Source organism: Molossus molossus, unplaced genomic scaffold (genome assembly GCF_014108415.1).
Source record: "Molossus molossus isolate mMolMol1 unplaced genomic scaffold, mMolMol1.p scaffold_m16_p_14, whole genome shotgun sequence".
NCBI lineage: Eukaryota > Metazoa > Chordata > Mammalia > Chiroptera > Molossidae > Molossus > Molossus molossus.
Window position 1 is genome coordinate 8,637,266 of NW_023425349.1, and position 17,646 is coordinate 8,654,911.

The window sequence follows — 17,646 nt, forward strand, 5'->3', positions numbered from 1 at the left end:
ATTGAAATATAACATGCTTCTTTGAACAATGGACCACCAGTAATAAATCAAAACCAGGAGAAAATTGCATTTCATATTTAATACAAGTTGAACTCTGCCTTTTTATAAATGATATCTTTTTTGTTTAATTGGCGTCAGTTCAGATCTAGCAGATTGCTAATAAAATTCTGGATTTCCATATTTAATGATGCGTACACTTTCTGCTGAAATTTTACCAAGAAAAAAGAATCAGCCCTTTATTATCTCCTTAGATGGTGGTGAGAGGTGAGGCCGAGGCCTCTGCCTAGCCTTGAGGACCTGGGTAGGTGGACTACAGAGGCTGAGCCACTCAGCAGTTGACACCCCTAGTTACCTCCTGCTGACAAGAAGTACTCATTCTGGCCAGAGGGGCCAGAGTCCAGGTGTCCCATTCTGGTCTGGGACACCGTGTAACAGAAGCTATCAGAAGAAAACCTAGCCATCCCTCAGGCCAGGCACTATGTACACAGCAGCTCACTTAACTCTTTACAACATCCCCATGAGGAAGGGAGAAAACAAAGTTCCCATTTTACAGATGAGAAAACTGAGGCCACAGAGAAAGGAGCGGACATGCCCAAGGTCACACACAGCTGGTAAGTGGCCAAACTCAGCTTGACTCCAATGTCCTAGCTCTTCACACCTCATCATGCTGCTTTGAAGAAGATGACTCAGCTGGGAGCCAGGAGACCTGGGTTTTATCACCAGTGAGTGAAGTGGGACATTGGAATTCGAGAGCCAGAAACTACTACTGGGCCAGTCATGGGCTAATTGGTAATAAGAGCAGCTGACCTGGGCCCTTACTACATGCAGGGCACTTTAACTATACCAGCTTACTTGATCCCCCCTTCAATGCTGGGAGGCAGGCGCTTGACAGTTAAGGAAACTGAGGCACAGGGCGGTTACATGGCTTGCCTAAGGACACACAGTTGGTATGAAGCAGAGCCGGCTTTAACCCTGGGCATACTCACTCAGAAACCCACTTTCATGAGTGCTAAGCCACGGTGCTTCCCTAGCTGTGGGCCACAGTGAAACCCTGGCAACGTTTCATCTCTGTGATGGGGCCGGTGTCCACTTGGCTGTGAGGTGTGGCTTCTGGCAGTGCACCTGGCAAGGCCCAGCTGCAAGTAGGCTCCATGCACATCACCTAAGTCTGTGACAGCTGAGTAATCAGGGCTGAGGGATGGTCAGGCTTATCATCTATGGGGCTGGGACTCCAGGTCCAGCAGGGATGAGTTGCAGACCATTCATTGGCCTAAAATGCCTGTGGACACAGCAGCCTTCCTAAGGGTGTGTCTGGGGTCCCAAGCTGTTGGGGAGAGGAGACAGTGTCTGTGAGGAGGAGGGGTTGGCCTTGTCCCTTTCCCTGCTCAGGTCCCACCGCAGGCTCACAAATAGTGCAACTGCTCAGCGTCATAAGAAAGAGACACTTTGACAAGACAGCCAGGCACAAAGGGTTAAAAATGTGGGTTTTGGCTTCAGACACACCCAGACTCATATTTGTATTTGGCCAAGTGGCTTTAGTTTCATCATCTGTTAAGTAGAGATAATAGAACCTTCCTCATGAGGCTGCTGTGAGGATTTGGAGAGAGAGCTAGTCTTCATAGCTCTGACATTCTGCTCGCCATGCCCTCTGGTCTTTGCACATGTTCTTCCCTTGTTTGGGTCACGCTTCTTTGTGCCCATGTCCCCACCCGAGTCACTCTTCTTCCTCCTAACCCTCCTCCTTTTCTAGGTCTCTGCTTGGATGTCCACTATGCAGTTTTCACCGTATGAGGGAAAAGGGAGGACCTGACTCCGTCAAAGTTCCCAGTGCTCAGCCTTAAAGAATAGGCATTCACCAGGAGACAGGGGATGTTCCAAGAAAAGGAAATGAAGAAACAGGCTCAGGGAGGTTAAGTCCCTCACCCAAGGCCACACAGCTTGGAGGAGGCAGGGCCAGTGTTCAAATCCATGCCTGAGTGTGAGATCTGCTCATACCCAGAGTGAGCTGTGTGGGCAGTGGGCTAAGGGCCCAGGGGCCAGAGCAGGATGGAACCTGTGCTTTGGAAAGGCACCCACAGGGGCACAGGAATAACACTGACCAAAATAAAGTGTGTGGAGGAAGTATGCCCAGGCCCTGTGCTCAGCCTTGTTCACGTATCATGGCAGCGACCTCCCCGGGTCTGTCTCCATTTGTTATGGTGCCAGGCCCAGCCCGAGTGATACACAGACACAGACAGAACCACAGAGTCTGTGACACAGGACACATACTAGGTGGCCCAGGAAACAGGAAAGCGGCAAGCTCTGAGAGGTGGTCACCTGGTTCCAGAAGGGACTTCACACTGGAGGCGGGGTGGCTCAAGTTCAAAGAAGCCTCTCTCTCCATCCCACTACAAGTGGGAGATTGTGGACAGGTGGTGTCATCTCTTTGAGCCTTAGAGTTCCCATCTGTAAATGGGATAATAATAGCACCTGTCACATTGGGCTCCATGGGCATTAAATAAGAGAATGTATAGAAAGTCATGGCCAAGGGCTGACCCCCAGGGATGCTCAATGTTAACTGCAGCCATCAGCCCAGTGAAGGTCCACTTCTCATAGTACAGCGCACATTTCACACCTAAAACATGACCCCATCTGGGAGACTTATCCCTATGCCACTTTTCCACACAGGAAGGGGCTACTCTAGAACACAGCCCTCCAATCCCCACTTCTGGCTGGGAAACAGCACAGGGCTGCTGCTCAGTTCTGGGCTACAAGAAGTTCTAACCTTGTCTGCAAGGCCACCTGGCCCACTAGAGGTTCCCACACTGCCTGTGTACCTCCATGTGGAAGGCTGGTCCCTGTCCAGCGTGATGAGCTGCTCAAGCACTTAGGCTCCAGACACTTGTGAACATACTACATGTATTCTCACATGAGCACACCTGTGCATCTGTGTGGACAGGCCCCTTAGCCTGTGATTGGATGTCTCGAGTGGTGTCCTGCTGTATTCTCATTTACCTTAAGAGTGAGTTGTGGGACCCCCACTTCTCCAGTCTTAGGGTTCAGAAACCCACCAACCTTTCCAATACCCTCACTAAGCATTTGCTTTCTGAACAAGAACTGGATCTTAGCTTCTCAAGGGCTGGGGCCCGGTTTCATTTTTCTCTGGGTCTAGCCCCTAAACCATGGCTTGACCCAGAAAAGATACCTGGCGAAAATCTATCAAATCAACACATTGCACCCAATTTGGAGTGAGACATAAGAACCTTGGGGCCCATGCCATATCTATGAAGTGATGATGCTTCTGCCTCCCCTCTCACCCAACCCCCCTGCCCCAACCAGAGAACATGTACCTCCCATACCAGCACATAGGAAAGGAACTGGTTTTTATCTAGGCCTCCAAGACTCCCATTTCCCTCAGGGGTTGCAGGTCAAGGTGTAAATCTCCAACAGGCACTGACTGGCATATGCTTCTCTCAACAGACTGGCCTGAGATCAACCCTGAGATGGTTCTTAGAAAGTGTGTTTCTGGACATTAAAGATGTACTGTGTGTGCATTGTGTGTCTGGTTTCCACAGATTTTTGCAAAACTACATAGCATAGAGACTGTTTTATAAAAAAGATAATAAAGGCTGACCCACAAGCTAATTGAATCATGCAAATAACTACTTAGCCACGGGAGAGGTTCCCATAGGCAGGTTGAGAGCCCGCATGAGGGAGGACAGCTTTGGAGAGCCATCTATTTTATAAAGTTTACTTTCACTGTATAACCTCAAGATTAATGGGATCGGTGGCCTTAGACCTTGTTTTGCCTGGTTCCACTAACTGAAACAGTAAAACAGTTGTGTTTACCATAGACAATTTGTTGCAACTGATTAACATTAATCTGATTTCTTGTGAGTCAATTTTCTTGAGATATATAGTTAACAGGCCAATTACCTGCTATTGACATCTTTTATTATAAAGATTTAGATATCAGCAACAGATGTGTATGTAAATATATGGAATGTCTAACCATTTGAAGAAAACAGAAACAATGTTTAATCTAGTTAAAGGATTTCTAGTTGGTCTTACATTTTACAAGTTTAGAGTTTTTTTAAAGGTATGTTAAGGCCCTAGCGGGTAGCTCAATTGCTTAGAGTATCATCCTGATACACCAAGGTTGTGAGTTTGATCCTCAATCAGGGCACATATAAGAATCAACCAATGAATGCATTAATTAAGTGGAACAACAAATCAATGTTTTTCTTTCTCCCTCCCTCTCCCTCTTTCTAAAGTCAATTTTAAAAAACAGATATGTTAAGAGAAGTTGCGGGATTTGTATTTTGTTTTCTTTAAATATGTTTTTATTGATTATTTAGAGAGACAAAGAGATAGAAACATCAATTGACTGCCTCCTAAACGCCCCCTACTGGGGATTAAGCCCCAAACCCGGGCATGTGCCCTGACTGGGAATCGAACCAGGACCTCCTAGTCCATGGGACAACTCTCAATCCACTGAGCCATACTGGCTGGGCTGTTTTGTTTTCAATGGCATCTGAGACTCACTCTTTTCAGACAAACTTTTGATTGTTCTTAACTGGTATCTCACAGAAGTTATGAAAGTGAAGAAGTGAGTGTGACAAGACTGGTTATTTTTTACAAGTTCCAACAAAGATTTTTCTATCTAACAAATGCCAACTGCATCATTAGGTCAAGATGGAGCGTGTGAGCTCCAAGGGTGGAGACCTAGATTCAGAGAATGGCCCCTTGTTGTCCTGGGTCTGTGGCCTACGGCATTTGCTTAACTTTTATAAACTTCAGTTTCCTAACCTATGAAAATGGGATCAGGGAGGACAGGGAACAGTGGTGCAGCAGCTAGCCAGGAGCCGGCACAAAGAGCCATCAGTCAGTAGGGGCCACCACCACAAAGTCCCTCACTCACAGGCCACACTCTTCGGTGCCCAGGCCTGCCTCTGGGCATCCCTCTCCTTGGCCTGTACTGGCTGGCTCATGTGCTGGTGTAAGAAATGGCATCAACATTTAATCATGAAAGCAAAAAGTTTATTCATGTTTGAAACTACATATAACTACCACGAGGAAGACTTTTTCAATCCAGGGTGTAATCCAGTTAGAAAGGAACACGAAACGTTTTTAATACATTAGAATCACCGCCACAAATTATTTTCATGACTCAATCAGTTTCAGAATCGCATACAATACAAAAAGAGAGAAAGGAGAGGGGCCCCATTACACGGGGTGAAATATACAGTACTGAATACTGAAATCTGAACGCATCACAATTAGTCGCCGCTTTTTTTTTTTTTTTTTTTGCATGAATTAGTTAACAAGATGAAGAACATTCAAAATGTTTCTCAGTATTTACAACAGTTTTATCGATCCTGTGTTAAGACCCAATGTTTCCACTCTCAGTTTTGTAAAAGTTGCAAATGCAACCCTGATTTTTATTTTAAAAGATTACAATGTACATTACATTTTATGAAGGGAAACAAAGAGTTAATTACAAGATGCAAAAAGATAAGAAAGAGACAAACTACAGCGTGAGTATTGTTCAGAGGTAGTAAGTGAGCACTCTAAGCTACAGAACATGTTGAAATTCTATTGGTTTGTATGAGTTCGCATGAGGTAATAAAGCTGTGTTTTGATTGGTGAGATGTATAAATACTCTTTTGCTACACTATATACAACACTCCAGAGAGCAGGGCCTTTGTCAATGCCCAGAGGACGTAGCAAACCTTGACAAGCCTGTGCAGCACCCAGCGCACACCGTAAAACCCAGACAGATCTCATGTTCACCTCTATCAGCAGCAAGTACCTTCATCTCCCAGAACAATCTGGATCCATAATTTAATTACCAAGCAGACTCTGGGCACTGGTGCTTTCAGAGAAAAAAGACGCTACCAGTCTCTGATCTAATTATAACATAAGAGATCGCAACACAATGTGACGAGGAAGACTCTTAAACACAATCATCATTAATAGAAATAGCCAAACAGCTTCTTTATTCCAACTCCATTAGGGATATGAAAGAAAATCAAAGTCTGCAATGGAAATATGCAAGAAGTTCAATTTAGGTGAGGTGAATCTTTGCATCTGCTTAACGATTGAGGTTGAGCATACATTGTACTTTTTTACCCTTAAGGCCAAGAAATTGGCAACTGTGAAACCATTAATGTAAAATATTGATAATAAATTATGATAAAATAGCTACAGGACTGTCAACAATGTTAAATCTTGGCCTAATTGGATAAAGTGCTTTTTTAACATCGTGTGTTTTTAAGTATAAATACAAATGATTATGATTCCTTAAAAAACAGATTACCAAGTTCTCTAATAAGACAAGGTTTTACAGTAAAGCTGTAGATGGTGGGCTACAAAAACGCTTTCCTTTTCCTCCTATTGCTCTGAATGCACTTATCAAGGCATGTCAGCTCAGGGAAAAGTGTTGCCAGAGATTAGTTAGAGGTATCAGAGTGCACACTTCCTGGGCCTTCTGTAGGAGAAGTCACAGAAGATGGAGTTGTTGCGTCCTGCCAGCCTCCATTAGCCTGAAAGGAGAAACACAGTTCAACGGGTGCACGTCTACATATTAATTCTACTCCCCAATTTAAAATACCCAGATGACAACATGAGAGCAAAGATGCATTAGCGAAATGTATTTTCTAAACCCACTTTGGCAGCACTTTGAAGCATGTGTTAAAGTGGGATTAAATGCATGTAAAACAAATCCATCCCACCAAGTAAAGACTTGGCAATAAATCAACATGCTAAAGGAAGGCTTCTGCCAGTCTCAAGCTGGCACCAAGCTTGGCCTTTGGTTTGCTAGTAAAGAGAAAGTGATTTGAAAAGAAATTTTTTAAAGAAGGAAGCAGTAGAGAAGCTCAGTCAAGTCCTCAGCAAGATCTTGGGTCCATGAAGTATAAACTTCAGCCCAACTTAACCTTCGTTTCCATAGAGAAGAACTTACCCACCCTTTTCCACACATGCCTGACAGCCAGCTACTATAACCCTTGGGAAATGAAGGCCAGGCTTTCCCTCCAAATAGGATCCTCCAGAATGAAAACACATGAACTGTAGAGGAGCACACACTATTCAAATCTGCATTCCAATTATCTCTAACTGGAGCTCCTATTTGGGAAGTTGCTACCACTTTTCACAGGCCGCTGGTCCTTCCTGCCTCAGGTCTGCATCAGCAATAACAGTACTCAGAAACAAATTCGCCTCATGTCTTGGCCTATAGAGGCAATTGCTGAAATCAATGTCTGATCAGATTTCTGCTGTGGCAGACAGCTTGTCGCTACATATTTTTATGTCAGTCAAGAGGGAAGTGCTGGGCTTGTGAGTTGGGGAACACTGAGTGGAAGTGACGGGGCGGGCCGTTCTGGAGAAAAGGCGAGGATGAGCTAGCTGACACCCAGTGCCTGCAGCACAGACTGGCCTCATGTGAAGCTGCCCCCAGGCCCGAACTTCCAACACCAATGTCAGTGTGGTCATAAGGTTCCCCGTTCCCCTTCCTTCCCTCATATTATCTGCAACTTCTGAGAGTCCACCCAAAATGTCTTCTTTTAGGCCTGTGTCACCAGGCTACTGAGAAAACTCTAGATTCCCTGAGCAGCCTGGATCTGGCTGTTAGATAAGCACTGTGCTGGGAATTTTTCCTTCTCCTGTGACACTGTTCTTGGAGAACTTCCTGTCTTCTCACTGACTGCACAGCTCTGCATATAAAGCACCCTTCTCCCCTCCAGGATCATAGAGAAAGGGAGTGGGGACCAAATGACCCAACAGAGATGACCAGAGCCAAATAGAAAAGGATTGTCCAGGTTTGAGGCATATCAAATTCAGGTTAGGAAAAAAATCAAAGTGACGGCAGTACATTTTCAAAACCTCAACAGTGCAGGGCAGATGCTTACATGCTTCTATGTATTTGTGTGGACTCTCAGAAAACCTCTCCTCTATCTCACTATCTAAAAGATAAGCTGTTTTCACCCTCAGGTATGAAAATCTACTTAGAAAAAGAAAAACTCTTATGCAGATACAAGTCTAAAGATATTCCATCTGAAGTAAACATCATTCCTCTTTTATCCAAATTTATATACAACAAATGTACAATATTTTTACCCAGCGTGGCAGCTGGAGGAGAGGTTGTCAGCAAGCATTCTTTTTTTTTTTCCAAAATAAATTAATCCTTACTCTGGTGGTTTGAGATTATGCACTGTATTATACAACAGCGCCTTATCAAGCCTCATCAGTGAAGATGGAATTCATGTCTGTAAAATGCTGCAGGCAATCACAGTTTCATATTTTATCATGTTGATAAGGATATCGCACATTCTCTGAAGCATTTCAAAACACTTAAATGAAAAAGGAGAAATGCAACTAAAAGGCTTTTTATATGGTTTGTTGTGGGTTATTATGAGTTATTTATAAACCCAAAAAGAAAGATTTGACATTTCAAATGTAAAAGATTTGAGTATTTAATGGTCCTTTTTCCCCTTTACAATTGAACATCCTCAATCACTTTTTAAATCATTAATATTTACTCTCATAGCAAGCCAAGACCCTAAAAACAAAGAATTTTGTCCATTTTCTTCCTGACTCTACTGTCATTTCCTCCCTAAATCTGGAATCCCAGATTCTGTCCACCCCTCCACCCAGCTCCACTCGGGTGACCCAATCACCCCGGCTCCCTTCCAAGAGCTTTTTGCCATTTTCCATACATATCAGGGTTGGGGGAAAAGTAAGGTTTCGGTGAACTGGCTATAAAAGTTAAAATTCTTTCCTCCATAATTAAAAAATGAGAGGCCATTTAAAAGGCTGAGCATGTTTGTATCCCATGTTGACAGCACAGCAAATTGCTCTGAAGAACAGGGTCCTCTGTTCAGCTTGCTTCGTTCATCTGTTGGGCCCTCTAAGGCTGTCACCTTCACCTGAGCTGTGTTGGGGAATTTTCCTGCTGCTTGTTCTAAGATAAATGACCTGTTCTTCACCATCTCCCTGGAACCACACAGCATCAACAGTAGGAGATGGCATCTTAAGGGACTGGTATTTAAGTCCCTCTTGAAGACAGAACACCAGCCACTCTAGGCATCTAAGAGGACTTCTAAGGGCACGTAGGTAACATCAATTGTTTAAGTTCATAAAATAAAAGACGCTGCCTTCCCTACCTGCCAACAAGATGAGAAGCCAAGTCAAATGGCCATTAATTTATTTATGTCGCCATTTACCTGACGCTGTTCCTACAGCTCTTCACATCTGGTTCCCCAGAGTACTCACATTTAAATTGTGTGGACTGTACAGTGAATTTCCTCCAAGGCCATCACTGTAGCCTCCCGTCTGATTGATAACATGACGGAGGGTATCCACCTAGAAGTGAGATGAAACAAAATTCATCATCACAAATCTATTAAAACATCATCACTTACAAAAGGAAACAATTTGAATTATGTGTGCCACGAGGGTTTAGCATCTTCAATGAAAGACAAATTATCAATCAAATGAGACTGGCAGAATTTCAACAACTCTTTGCATATTTAAACTCACATATCTTTGTTTTTTTATGCCAGCCAAACAGTAACATCTTCATGGCAATGCAAACTTTCCATCTACACCAACCAAATGTGTGTGCTGGCTGTGGGTGAAAACTACTTATAAATATGTATACTGAATCCCTCTTTCTTTCTCTCTCTCTCACACACACACCATACCCCACCACCACCACCACACACATGTGTGCACGCGCATAAAAACTGTTCTCAATAGGACGAGAAAAATGCTGAACCTGGAATATACTTTAAGAACTTGGGTTTTTATATTACGATTAAAAAAAATACAGACATAAAACAGTCACATGTTTTTAAATCATACACACATTGGCACACACAACTTTTCTGGTCTATTTTGGTACAAAAGTAAGATGCCCCCAACCCCTCTCCATGAGCTCAAGCCAGAGCCGAATGCATTCACAAAGTTGATCAAGTTCGAATAATCAAAAAGTCACTGTTCGCTTGACTTCTCATTAAATTAAATGGTGGGGCAGATGGGTCATGTTTGGAAGCACCCGGCCCAGGTTCTGCACAGAAGTGCAGACCATGTCCATGGGGTGAGAGGAAGGAGTTTTGAGCCCAAACCCTACCCTGCTAGAAAGGCCCCAGTTGGGGCATTTCTCCTACCTGTGATTGCACATTGGCTCCGACTTGGGACCCTTGGTAAGAATCCCCATTCAGACTCTGCATGTTCATGAACATGTCCCCAGAATTTGGGAGGTTAAAAGAACCAGAAGAACCTGGAAAGGAAAGAGTTAAGTGGCTGAATAACAGAGAGCTACACACAATCCTCACAGACCTAGAGGCAGGGAAAGGAGGAGAGGCACAGGAGGGAAGATCACACACAACATGAAGTATTTCCGACCCAAGAGGATGGAGAATAACTCCAAAGAGTTAGGTCCTGTGGTTCGTGTTACATCTAGGAGAGTCCTACCAATGGGAAACCCCAAAAAGAAATAAAGAGAAAATAAAAATAAACAGAAAAATACTCAGTAACTGGCCTGGAACCATCCCGTTTTCATTTATCTCCAGGATTTGGTTATTAAACTGTTCTTCACCATCATTAACTGCCAGGTGGACAACTACCCAGAAAAGAAACATTTTCTGAAGCTCTTTCTTAGCCATACATTCTACCTAACTTTCCTTTCAACTATTTTCAAGTGCCATTAAACAATCTGTGGGGGTGGGGGAAAGGCAACAAAACAAACAAACAAAAACCCTTACTTTCTGAACGTTTAAAGATATATTAACAGGTCTCTTTAGAAAACCCCTTGAATCGTGTCTCAAGTCCATCTGTTTGGAATAGCTGCACATCTTTCATTGTTACTCAAGTTCCCTGCAATTTTAAGATGTTTCTAATTCCATCATAAATGTCACATAAAATTTGGCCAAAACGTTTTATATGAGAAGCCAAGATATTGCACCCATGTGTTAAGTCCCATATCCCTCACAGCTAACCTACAAAGCCTAGAAGCCAGCACAGGTGCTGAAGAAATACTAAGCAGGGTAGCAGACTGGAGTCTGCGGCTGCATTAGGCAGAAAGCATGACTGTACTTCACTCCAACATTCTAACCTCATTATACAGCAACAGATAAATTTCCCACTCCTGTTATTTCATCCTTTGACAGGCTCTATTGACCTTAAAATGATATAAGAACAATATAGTTAAAATAACCATTAGTGGTGGCACTTTGCCTAATTGCTGAATTAAAAACCACTACAAAGTGTGAAAGTTCCAGAACCTACCAGTAGTGAGTGCAACTCACTATGAACAGTGGGTTTATAGGCTCTGGTCATTCAATCATTCACCCATCCCAGGAATAAGCCTGCATTTTTATATAAATCTTCCTTTATAAAACCAGTGTCCTCAGTAGGGCTCTTGTTTCTGGCCTTTGGGATAGGGCTTTGTGGCACAAAGTTGCCTGGGCTGAGTAGGGAGTGAGCACCAGTACGCACCAGAATTTGGCGTGGTGGGTGAATTGGTCTGGTTGTTCTGCACAGCTGCGGCCACTGCGTGTGCGGCTGTCACGGCTGTCTTTGCAGCGTAAAGGTTGGCTTCTTCCTGAAACTTGCCAATATTCTTCTTGTACCTGATTCGTTTGTTACCAAACCAGTTGGATACCTACAAATAACAAGGACATGAGTGAAGAGAGGAGAGATTAGAAGGGAAAAAAGTTAAAACTTCCAATAACTGTTGGACAGCAAGGGGATCTCTTGGGAAACACTCAATTCTGAGCCTGCAATCATCCCCTGTGGATAATGAATAATGGTTTTGGGGGTTCACTTTCTCTTTTGCAAACCTCTCACCACTCTTGGAATGATACTGCTTCTTGGAGTTAGCCACAGCAACACTAAAATGGCTGCAAGCACTATTTGCTCATAAAAAAAAGAAAAATTCAATTGGTGTATAAGTAATCAGTCCCCCCAAAAGGATCTATCTGAAAGCTACAGGAAACGTTTGGTAACTTAAGCAAATAATAAGAAATACTTGAAAAAGAATGACTATTCTTTCTGGGTCTGGAATAATTTTGGCAACTGTATAGTAGAATCATATTTGGTCTGCTGAAAGAAGTAACATCAATTAGTAATGAATGAAAAATCCCTTTGTCTCCTGCCTTAGAAGATACTGTTTGCCAAGATGGTTGCTCACACACTGCCAGTTATAAGATGAGAAGGTCACAACTTGAAAATTCAAGTAACTCCCATAAAGACATATGCAAATACAAAGGAGCAGCTCTGATTTCATCTAGTGGACTATACTTACTTCTTTTACAAACTACTTATGATGTCATCAGCCAGTGCAAATGGGAGAGATTTCTAAAGAGGACCTTGTCATCAGGCAGATCTCATCACATTTCACTGACAGCAAAACTTGGGCCCAAGACTCATGGTTCAGTTACATTATATATTACATATTCAGGCACCTGTAGCTGAGCTATATAAAGAAGAAACTAAAGCCCACACAACAATTTATAAGAAAGTACCAATTGCTACATAAAAGGCTCTGACCTCTCTTGTTAAAGTAACAATTAGAAAATACTTTTCAATGATTTTTAATAATATGTCAAAGAGCATGTTGCTATAGTATCAGGCTGGGTGGGTGACTGTTTTATCCTGAACAGTTATTCAGGGTCCTGAGGAAAAAGGAGTTATGGTATGAGCCCTCCAATCCAATTTATACCAATGGGCATGTTTGTCCACTGTCTTTGCCAAGTCTTTAATTGCTTGGGAAAAGAACTCTCATTCTTCAACCTATGGCACTCATTCTCCTTCTGAAAGAAGCCAGAGTCCTGGCAAGGGAGCCACATTAGGAAACAATGTTGGCCTTGCTGCTGCCCGCAAGCTGCTCTCTCCTGGGGCAGCACTGTGCACACACACATGCAAGCACACTCACTGAAGAGCGGCTCCCATGAGCATAGGTTCATCAGACAGGAACAAGTCAAACTCATCAGGAAGGAAACATGCAACAGATCAGGACTCCATAGCTATTTCTGTCCCACCACCATTTCTTTCCCCTAAAGAATGGTATGTATCCTTCCTTCATATCAAATAGTAGTAGCTAACATAACTATCATCTAACGACTATCTCCTGTGCTTGCCCAGCATTTTGAAGAGCACTTTGCATACATTTTCTCATTTAACAATCTCAAGGCCTAGGTAGTTGATTGAGGTGGTTACAATAGGCATTCACACCTTTCCCAAATCCAATGGCCTCTTCTCTCTCCTCAACCTGTTTGGCCTCTCCACAGTGTCGGATACTTGTAATGACCTCCCCTCCTTCTTAAAGCACTTTCTTTGCATGGTTTCTATGACATTATGTTCCTGCTTCTCCTCCTTTCCTGACACACCGGTGTGTGTGTGTGTGTGTGTGTGTGTGTGTGTGTGTTTTCTCAAGCACTCAGCTCTTGGACCTCTTCTTTCTTCTTGAGCAATCTTATCCACAGCAATTACTTCAATTATTGTCTCTGTGTTCCAGATTTCCATCTCTATCACTAATTTCTATGAAGAATTTCAGTTCTCGATTTCTAAGACATTTCCATACAAATGCTCTGCCACGACCTCCAGCTCAAAAGGTCTAAAATGGAACTCACATGTCCTCTAAATCTGTCTCCTTTCTCTATTTTCTCTGTGTTCATGGATCTGCACCTCCAGAGACGTGGTCTCACTACTTCACAAAGTCCCTGATTCCACCATTAAACAGTTCTAATGGATAGAAAGTTCTCTATTTGGAACTAAGGTCTAGTTCCTTTTCATTGGTTTTAGTTCCAACATCTAGACTGTCACAATATAAGCTCTCAACAGCCCTAAAGGAAAAAACTCCACCCTGCCATTGCCCTTGTCTGCCCTTCCGTCTTTGAGCCACACATGCTTGGGGTTGGTGTGCATGATAATTGTGTAGGACATGGTAGTGGAAGGAAAAGTTAGAAAAGTACACAGGTAAGGAGGCAATGAGGGCCTGGGCCAGGGAGAGCAGTAGGTAGGAGTGGAAAGGGCAGATATCAAGGAAAAAGAAAAGGCAGAATTTGGCCACTGACTAGATGAGGAGGTCAAGGGGGAGGGAGAAGCCAGAGATGCTGACTTGGTGCCCAGGCCTCCAAGAGGATGGTCTGACAGAGGCTCTGGGAGGGACTTCTGAACCAGGAGAAGTCAGCCTTAGTGACTATTAGTACCCATTCCCATACCAGAATTATATGACTCTAAAAACAAAAGTTCCAAATCAAGATAGAAAAAGGACCTTAAAGGTATGCATTCTGATTACGCTTGTTAATGCAAATCTCTTAGACCCTTTCAGGTACGTTCTCAACTCAGGAGGCAGACCTAGCTGGTTCACAAAAAGCTCCTTCAACGTAGACTACTCTAGCTTGTCTGAACAAGACTGTCAGGCCTTTGAAAGAGTTAAACATTGAATGTATCTACAGTGCAGAGGGAGATACTCCTGGTTGAGAGGGAATTTGGCATTTCTTAAGCATAATTAATGAAAATTCCCCAACTCTGAATTTAGCAACAAAGGCCCATCTTAGAATTCTCTTCTTCTAAACAATTCTCTGTTGGATTCTGTGCTTTGTAGTTAATATTACCTTGACAATCAGAGCAGCTATAATACATTAATGAAACCTAGCCTGGAAAATCAGATTACAGCTTTATTAACAGTTTCATAATCGAGGAATCTCTGTACCATCGAAGGTCTCATCTCTAGATATGTAAGAATCTTGTGTTTATGCATACCCCTGGACCAATCAAACAACAGTCATCACTAATAAAGGTTTATTTAATTCTCACAGTAAAATTTTAATATCACCAGCAGCCTGGGGAAGCTTGAGCAAGTGGATTTGCTTGACATCAGATCGTTTCTATTCTGCTAGTCCCAATACTTCTTAATCTTTAATATCAAGGCAATTAAAATTAATGGCCACTCATCTGAAGCTACTGTGGGCAGTGTTTCCTTGACATCAATTGTTTGATGGGATTACCTAGAGGTTAAACTAACAAGCAAGGTTTAATTGGAAGCAATGAAAGAAGCAGTGATCATACGTTATGTTTAACCTGCATAACCACATCTAAATGAATATCTAAAAATGTTAAACTATTTCTCAAATTAAAATATGCACGTCACATTCTGATATCACAGATTTGGGCATTGCAGCAATACAGCTATTAAGACCATACTGCTGCAACTGAGATCAACGTAATTAATGTATAAATTGACACCTAAGTTCAGGAATTTTTTTTCACCCTTTTAAAACAGATGGATACAATTAATTGCAAAAGAACTCCTACCCTCACCCAGTAGGAAGCACCCAAAGCTAAAGATCACATGTGTGTCCCCCCTCACACACACACACACACACACACACACACACACACACACACAAGTGCTCTCAGTGGAGTCAGGCTGTACACATGGGGCACTAAGCAGGGCAGAGCTTGCTCCATCTCTGAACTAGAATGGTTTGTACATTGGTCCCCGAATAGAAGCACAGGCAGGAAATTGGTGGAGAGAAAGGGAATACACTGAACTGTGCTTCTCTTTTGAGCCACATATCATGGATTCATGACTCTGGACTAAGCAGAAGGCAAAGGGCCAGGCAAGAATTTCAAAGTCAATTAAAAATGAGAATAAAAACACAAGTACTCTCTTCCTTCTACTGATGTTCATTGCTATCAGCTTCCAGACTGTGAGCTTTTGGCAATCAGGGGAATGAGTAGTGAACATTTTGCTGGCTGCTAATTTTCTGAAGCCCTTCTGCAAAGCCAAGAGGTGCCAGAAAAGCTTCCGGTCTTTCCCATTTACCATAGCCATGCATTTTCCCCAACTTCATCCAGCTGCAGATTGCCAATTGCTTTTTAAAAGCAAAATGTTTTTATATGTGGAATCTAAGAGACAAACTACTAGAGAAAGAAACAGTAGAGGGCTGGTGACCAGGGGTTGGAGGGAGGAATGGGGAGATACTGGTCAAAGGTACAAACATCATTTATAAAATTACCAAATGTGGGGATCTCATATACAGCATGGTGATTACAGTTAATAATACTTTATCATATACTTAAATGTTGCTAAGAGAGTTGGTCTTAAATGGTCTCACCACAAAAAATAAATGGTAACTATGTGACTGGATAGAGGTGGTCGCTAAAACTGCAGTGGCAATCATTTGGCAAAATGTATCAAATCAACAGTTGTACACCTTAAACTTACAAAATGTTATGTGTCAATTATATCTTAATGCTGGGGAGGGGGAGTAAAACTCTTTCAAATATAACTAAATTCAACTTCCATGTTGCCTTTTACCTTCTTCAGGAAGGTATTCAGAACTTTTTACTCAGAATCTTCAACTCTGAAGTAGAAAAGTCAGATGTGGGCAGTCTCACAGAATGGGTAAATGCTTGGGACTCAGAGTCTGGTTCAAATCCACATTCTGCCATTTACTATAGCATCTGGAGTAGGTTATTCTAGTTATTTTATTCTAGTTATTCCTCTGATATAAGAATAATAGTAATACCTGAATTGTTGGATGCATTAATGATTTTGGCGCATAGTGATTACCTGATAATTAGCTATTACTACCCACCCAGGTTTTATCAGTGAAGAAACAATAGATCCAGACTATACACAAATTGCCCAAAATTACAGAGCAAAGTGTGATGGGTCCAGATTTCAACCTCAGGGCTTCCCATCACCTTTTCCCCCATTTTATAGTCAATTGGGATATATTTATTGAGTATCTGTAATGGTCAATACAGCAAAGCCTCAAAGTCATCGATAGGTTCTGCGACTTAAAGGAAAAAAAAACATATAATAAAACTAATTTTACCATAGGCTAATTGATATAAACAAGAGTTAAGTTTCTATGGTATCTCAATGTTACAACAAAATGACTTTGAACAAAATAATGTTATTTGAGGACCTGTTATACTGTACTAGGCGCGATGGGGAGATGAAAAAATAAGCGTGTACCTTTCTACCTGCCTCAAATTTACAATCAGGTTATGAAACAATGCCAGACACACAAAATAATTAGTAAAAATTGCAGGACAGTGATGATCACACACCGAGCTGTACTGTACAGATTCTAAGTGCAGCAGGAATTTGGAGGAAGAGAAGTCCCAGCGGTCTGGGAAATCATAGCAGACTTCCAAGATGGAACTTGAACTGGACCTCAGCTTCAATTCAATTCAATCCAACAGTATTTTTAGTGAGATTCCATATTTCAGAGGTACAAACATCCAAAAGCTGTGTTGATAACAAACAAACCAAAAACATAAGCTATTGCCTCCCTTTCCCTAGACCTCTCCAAGATCCCAGAAACTTATTCTACTCTCTAACTTACAGTAATTCCCTTTCCCCTTCTAAACCTCTTAACCCCTCTTTGTAGTGAAAAATGAAGGAGGAGTCATTCTAAAGGAAAAGAGGAAAGGAAAATCAAGAAGTGTTGACATGGAAGTGGTACATCTGAGTGGAGGGCTAACAAGTGAGGAATATTTCTATTAGGGAGAATGAGAAGAAAGGGCATGGGTATGAGGAGATGAGCAACAGTGAAGGCACCTGAAGGACTGGCAGGCTCAGGCTAAGGAACAGGACTGGCAAGAGTGCTCCAGGCAAGAAAAAGCCTGAAGAGGGGCTCTGCAGTC

The 17,646-nt window shown here is 42.4% G+C and overlaps 1 protein-coding gene across 3 annotated transcripts in view; it reads right to left on the bottom strand.

Annotated features, from left to right (window-relative positions):
• Positions 1-4,997: 4,997 nt before the first annotated feature.
• The window catches only part of PBX3 (PBX homeobox 3), a 227,984-nt gene continuing 215,335 nt past the window's right edge, over positions 4,998-17,646 (bottom strand). For 2 of the 3 annotated variants that reach the window (XM_036261567.1, XM_036261566.1), the window contains 4 exons: positions 11,476-11,641; positions 10,146-10,258; positions 9,250-9,339; positions 4,998-6,524 (listed from right to left, as the gene is read on the bottom strand). In XM_036261567.1, coding sequence (XP_036117460.1) covers positions 6,432-6,524; positions 9,250-9,339; positions 10,146-10,258; positions 11,476-11,641 — 462 coding nt within the window. In that variant the 3' untranslated portion in view covers positions 4,998-6,431. The remainder of the gene's footprint in view (positions 6,525-9,249; positions 9,340-10,145; positions 10,259-11,475; positions 11,642-17,646) is intronic. The other variant, XM_036261569.1, reaches the window with a different exon arrangement.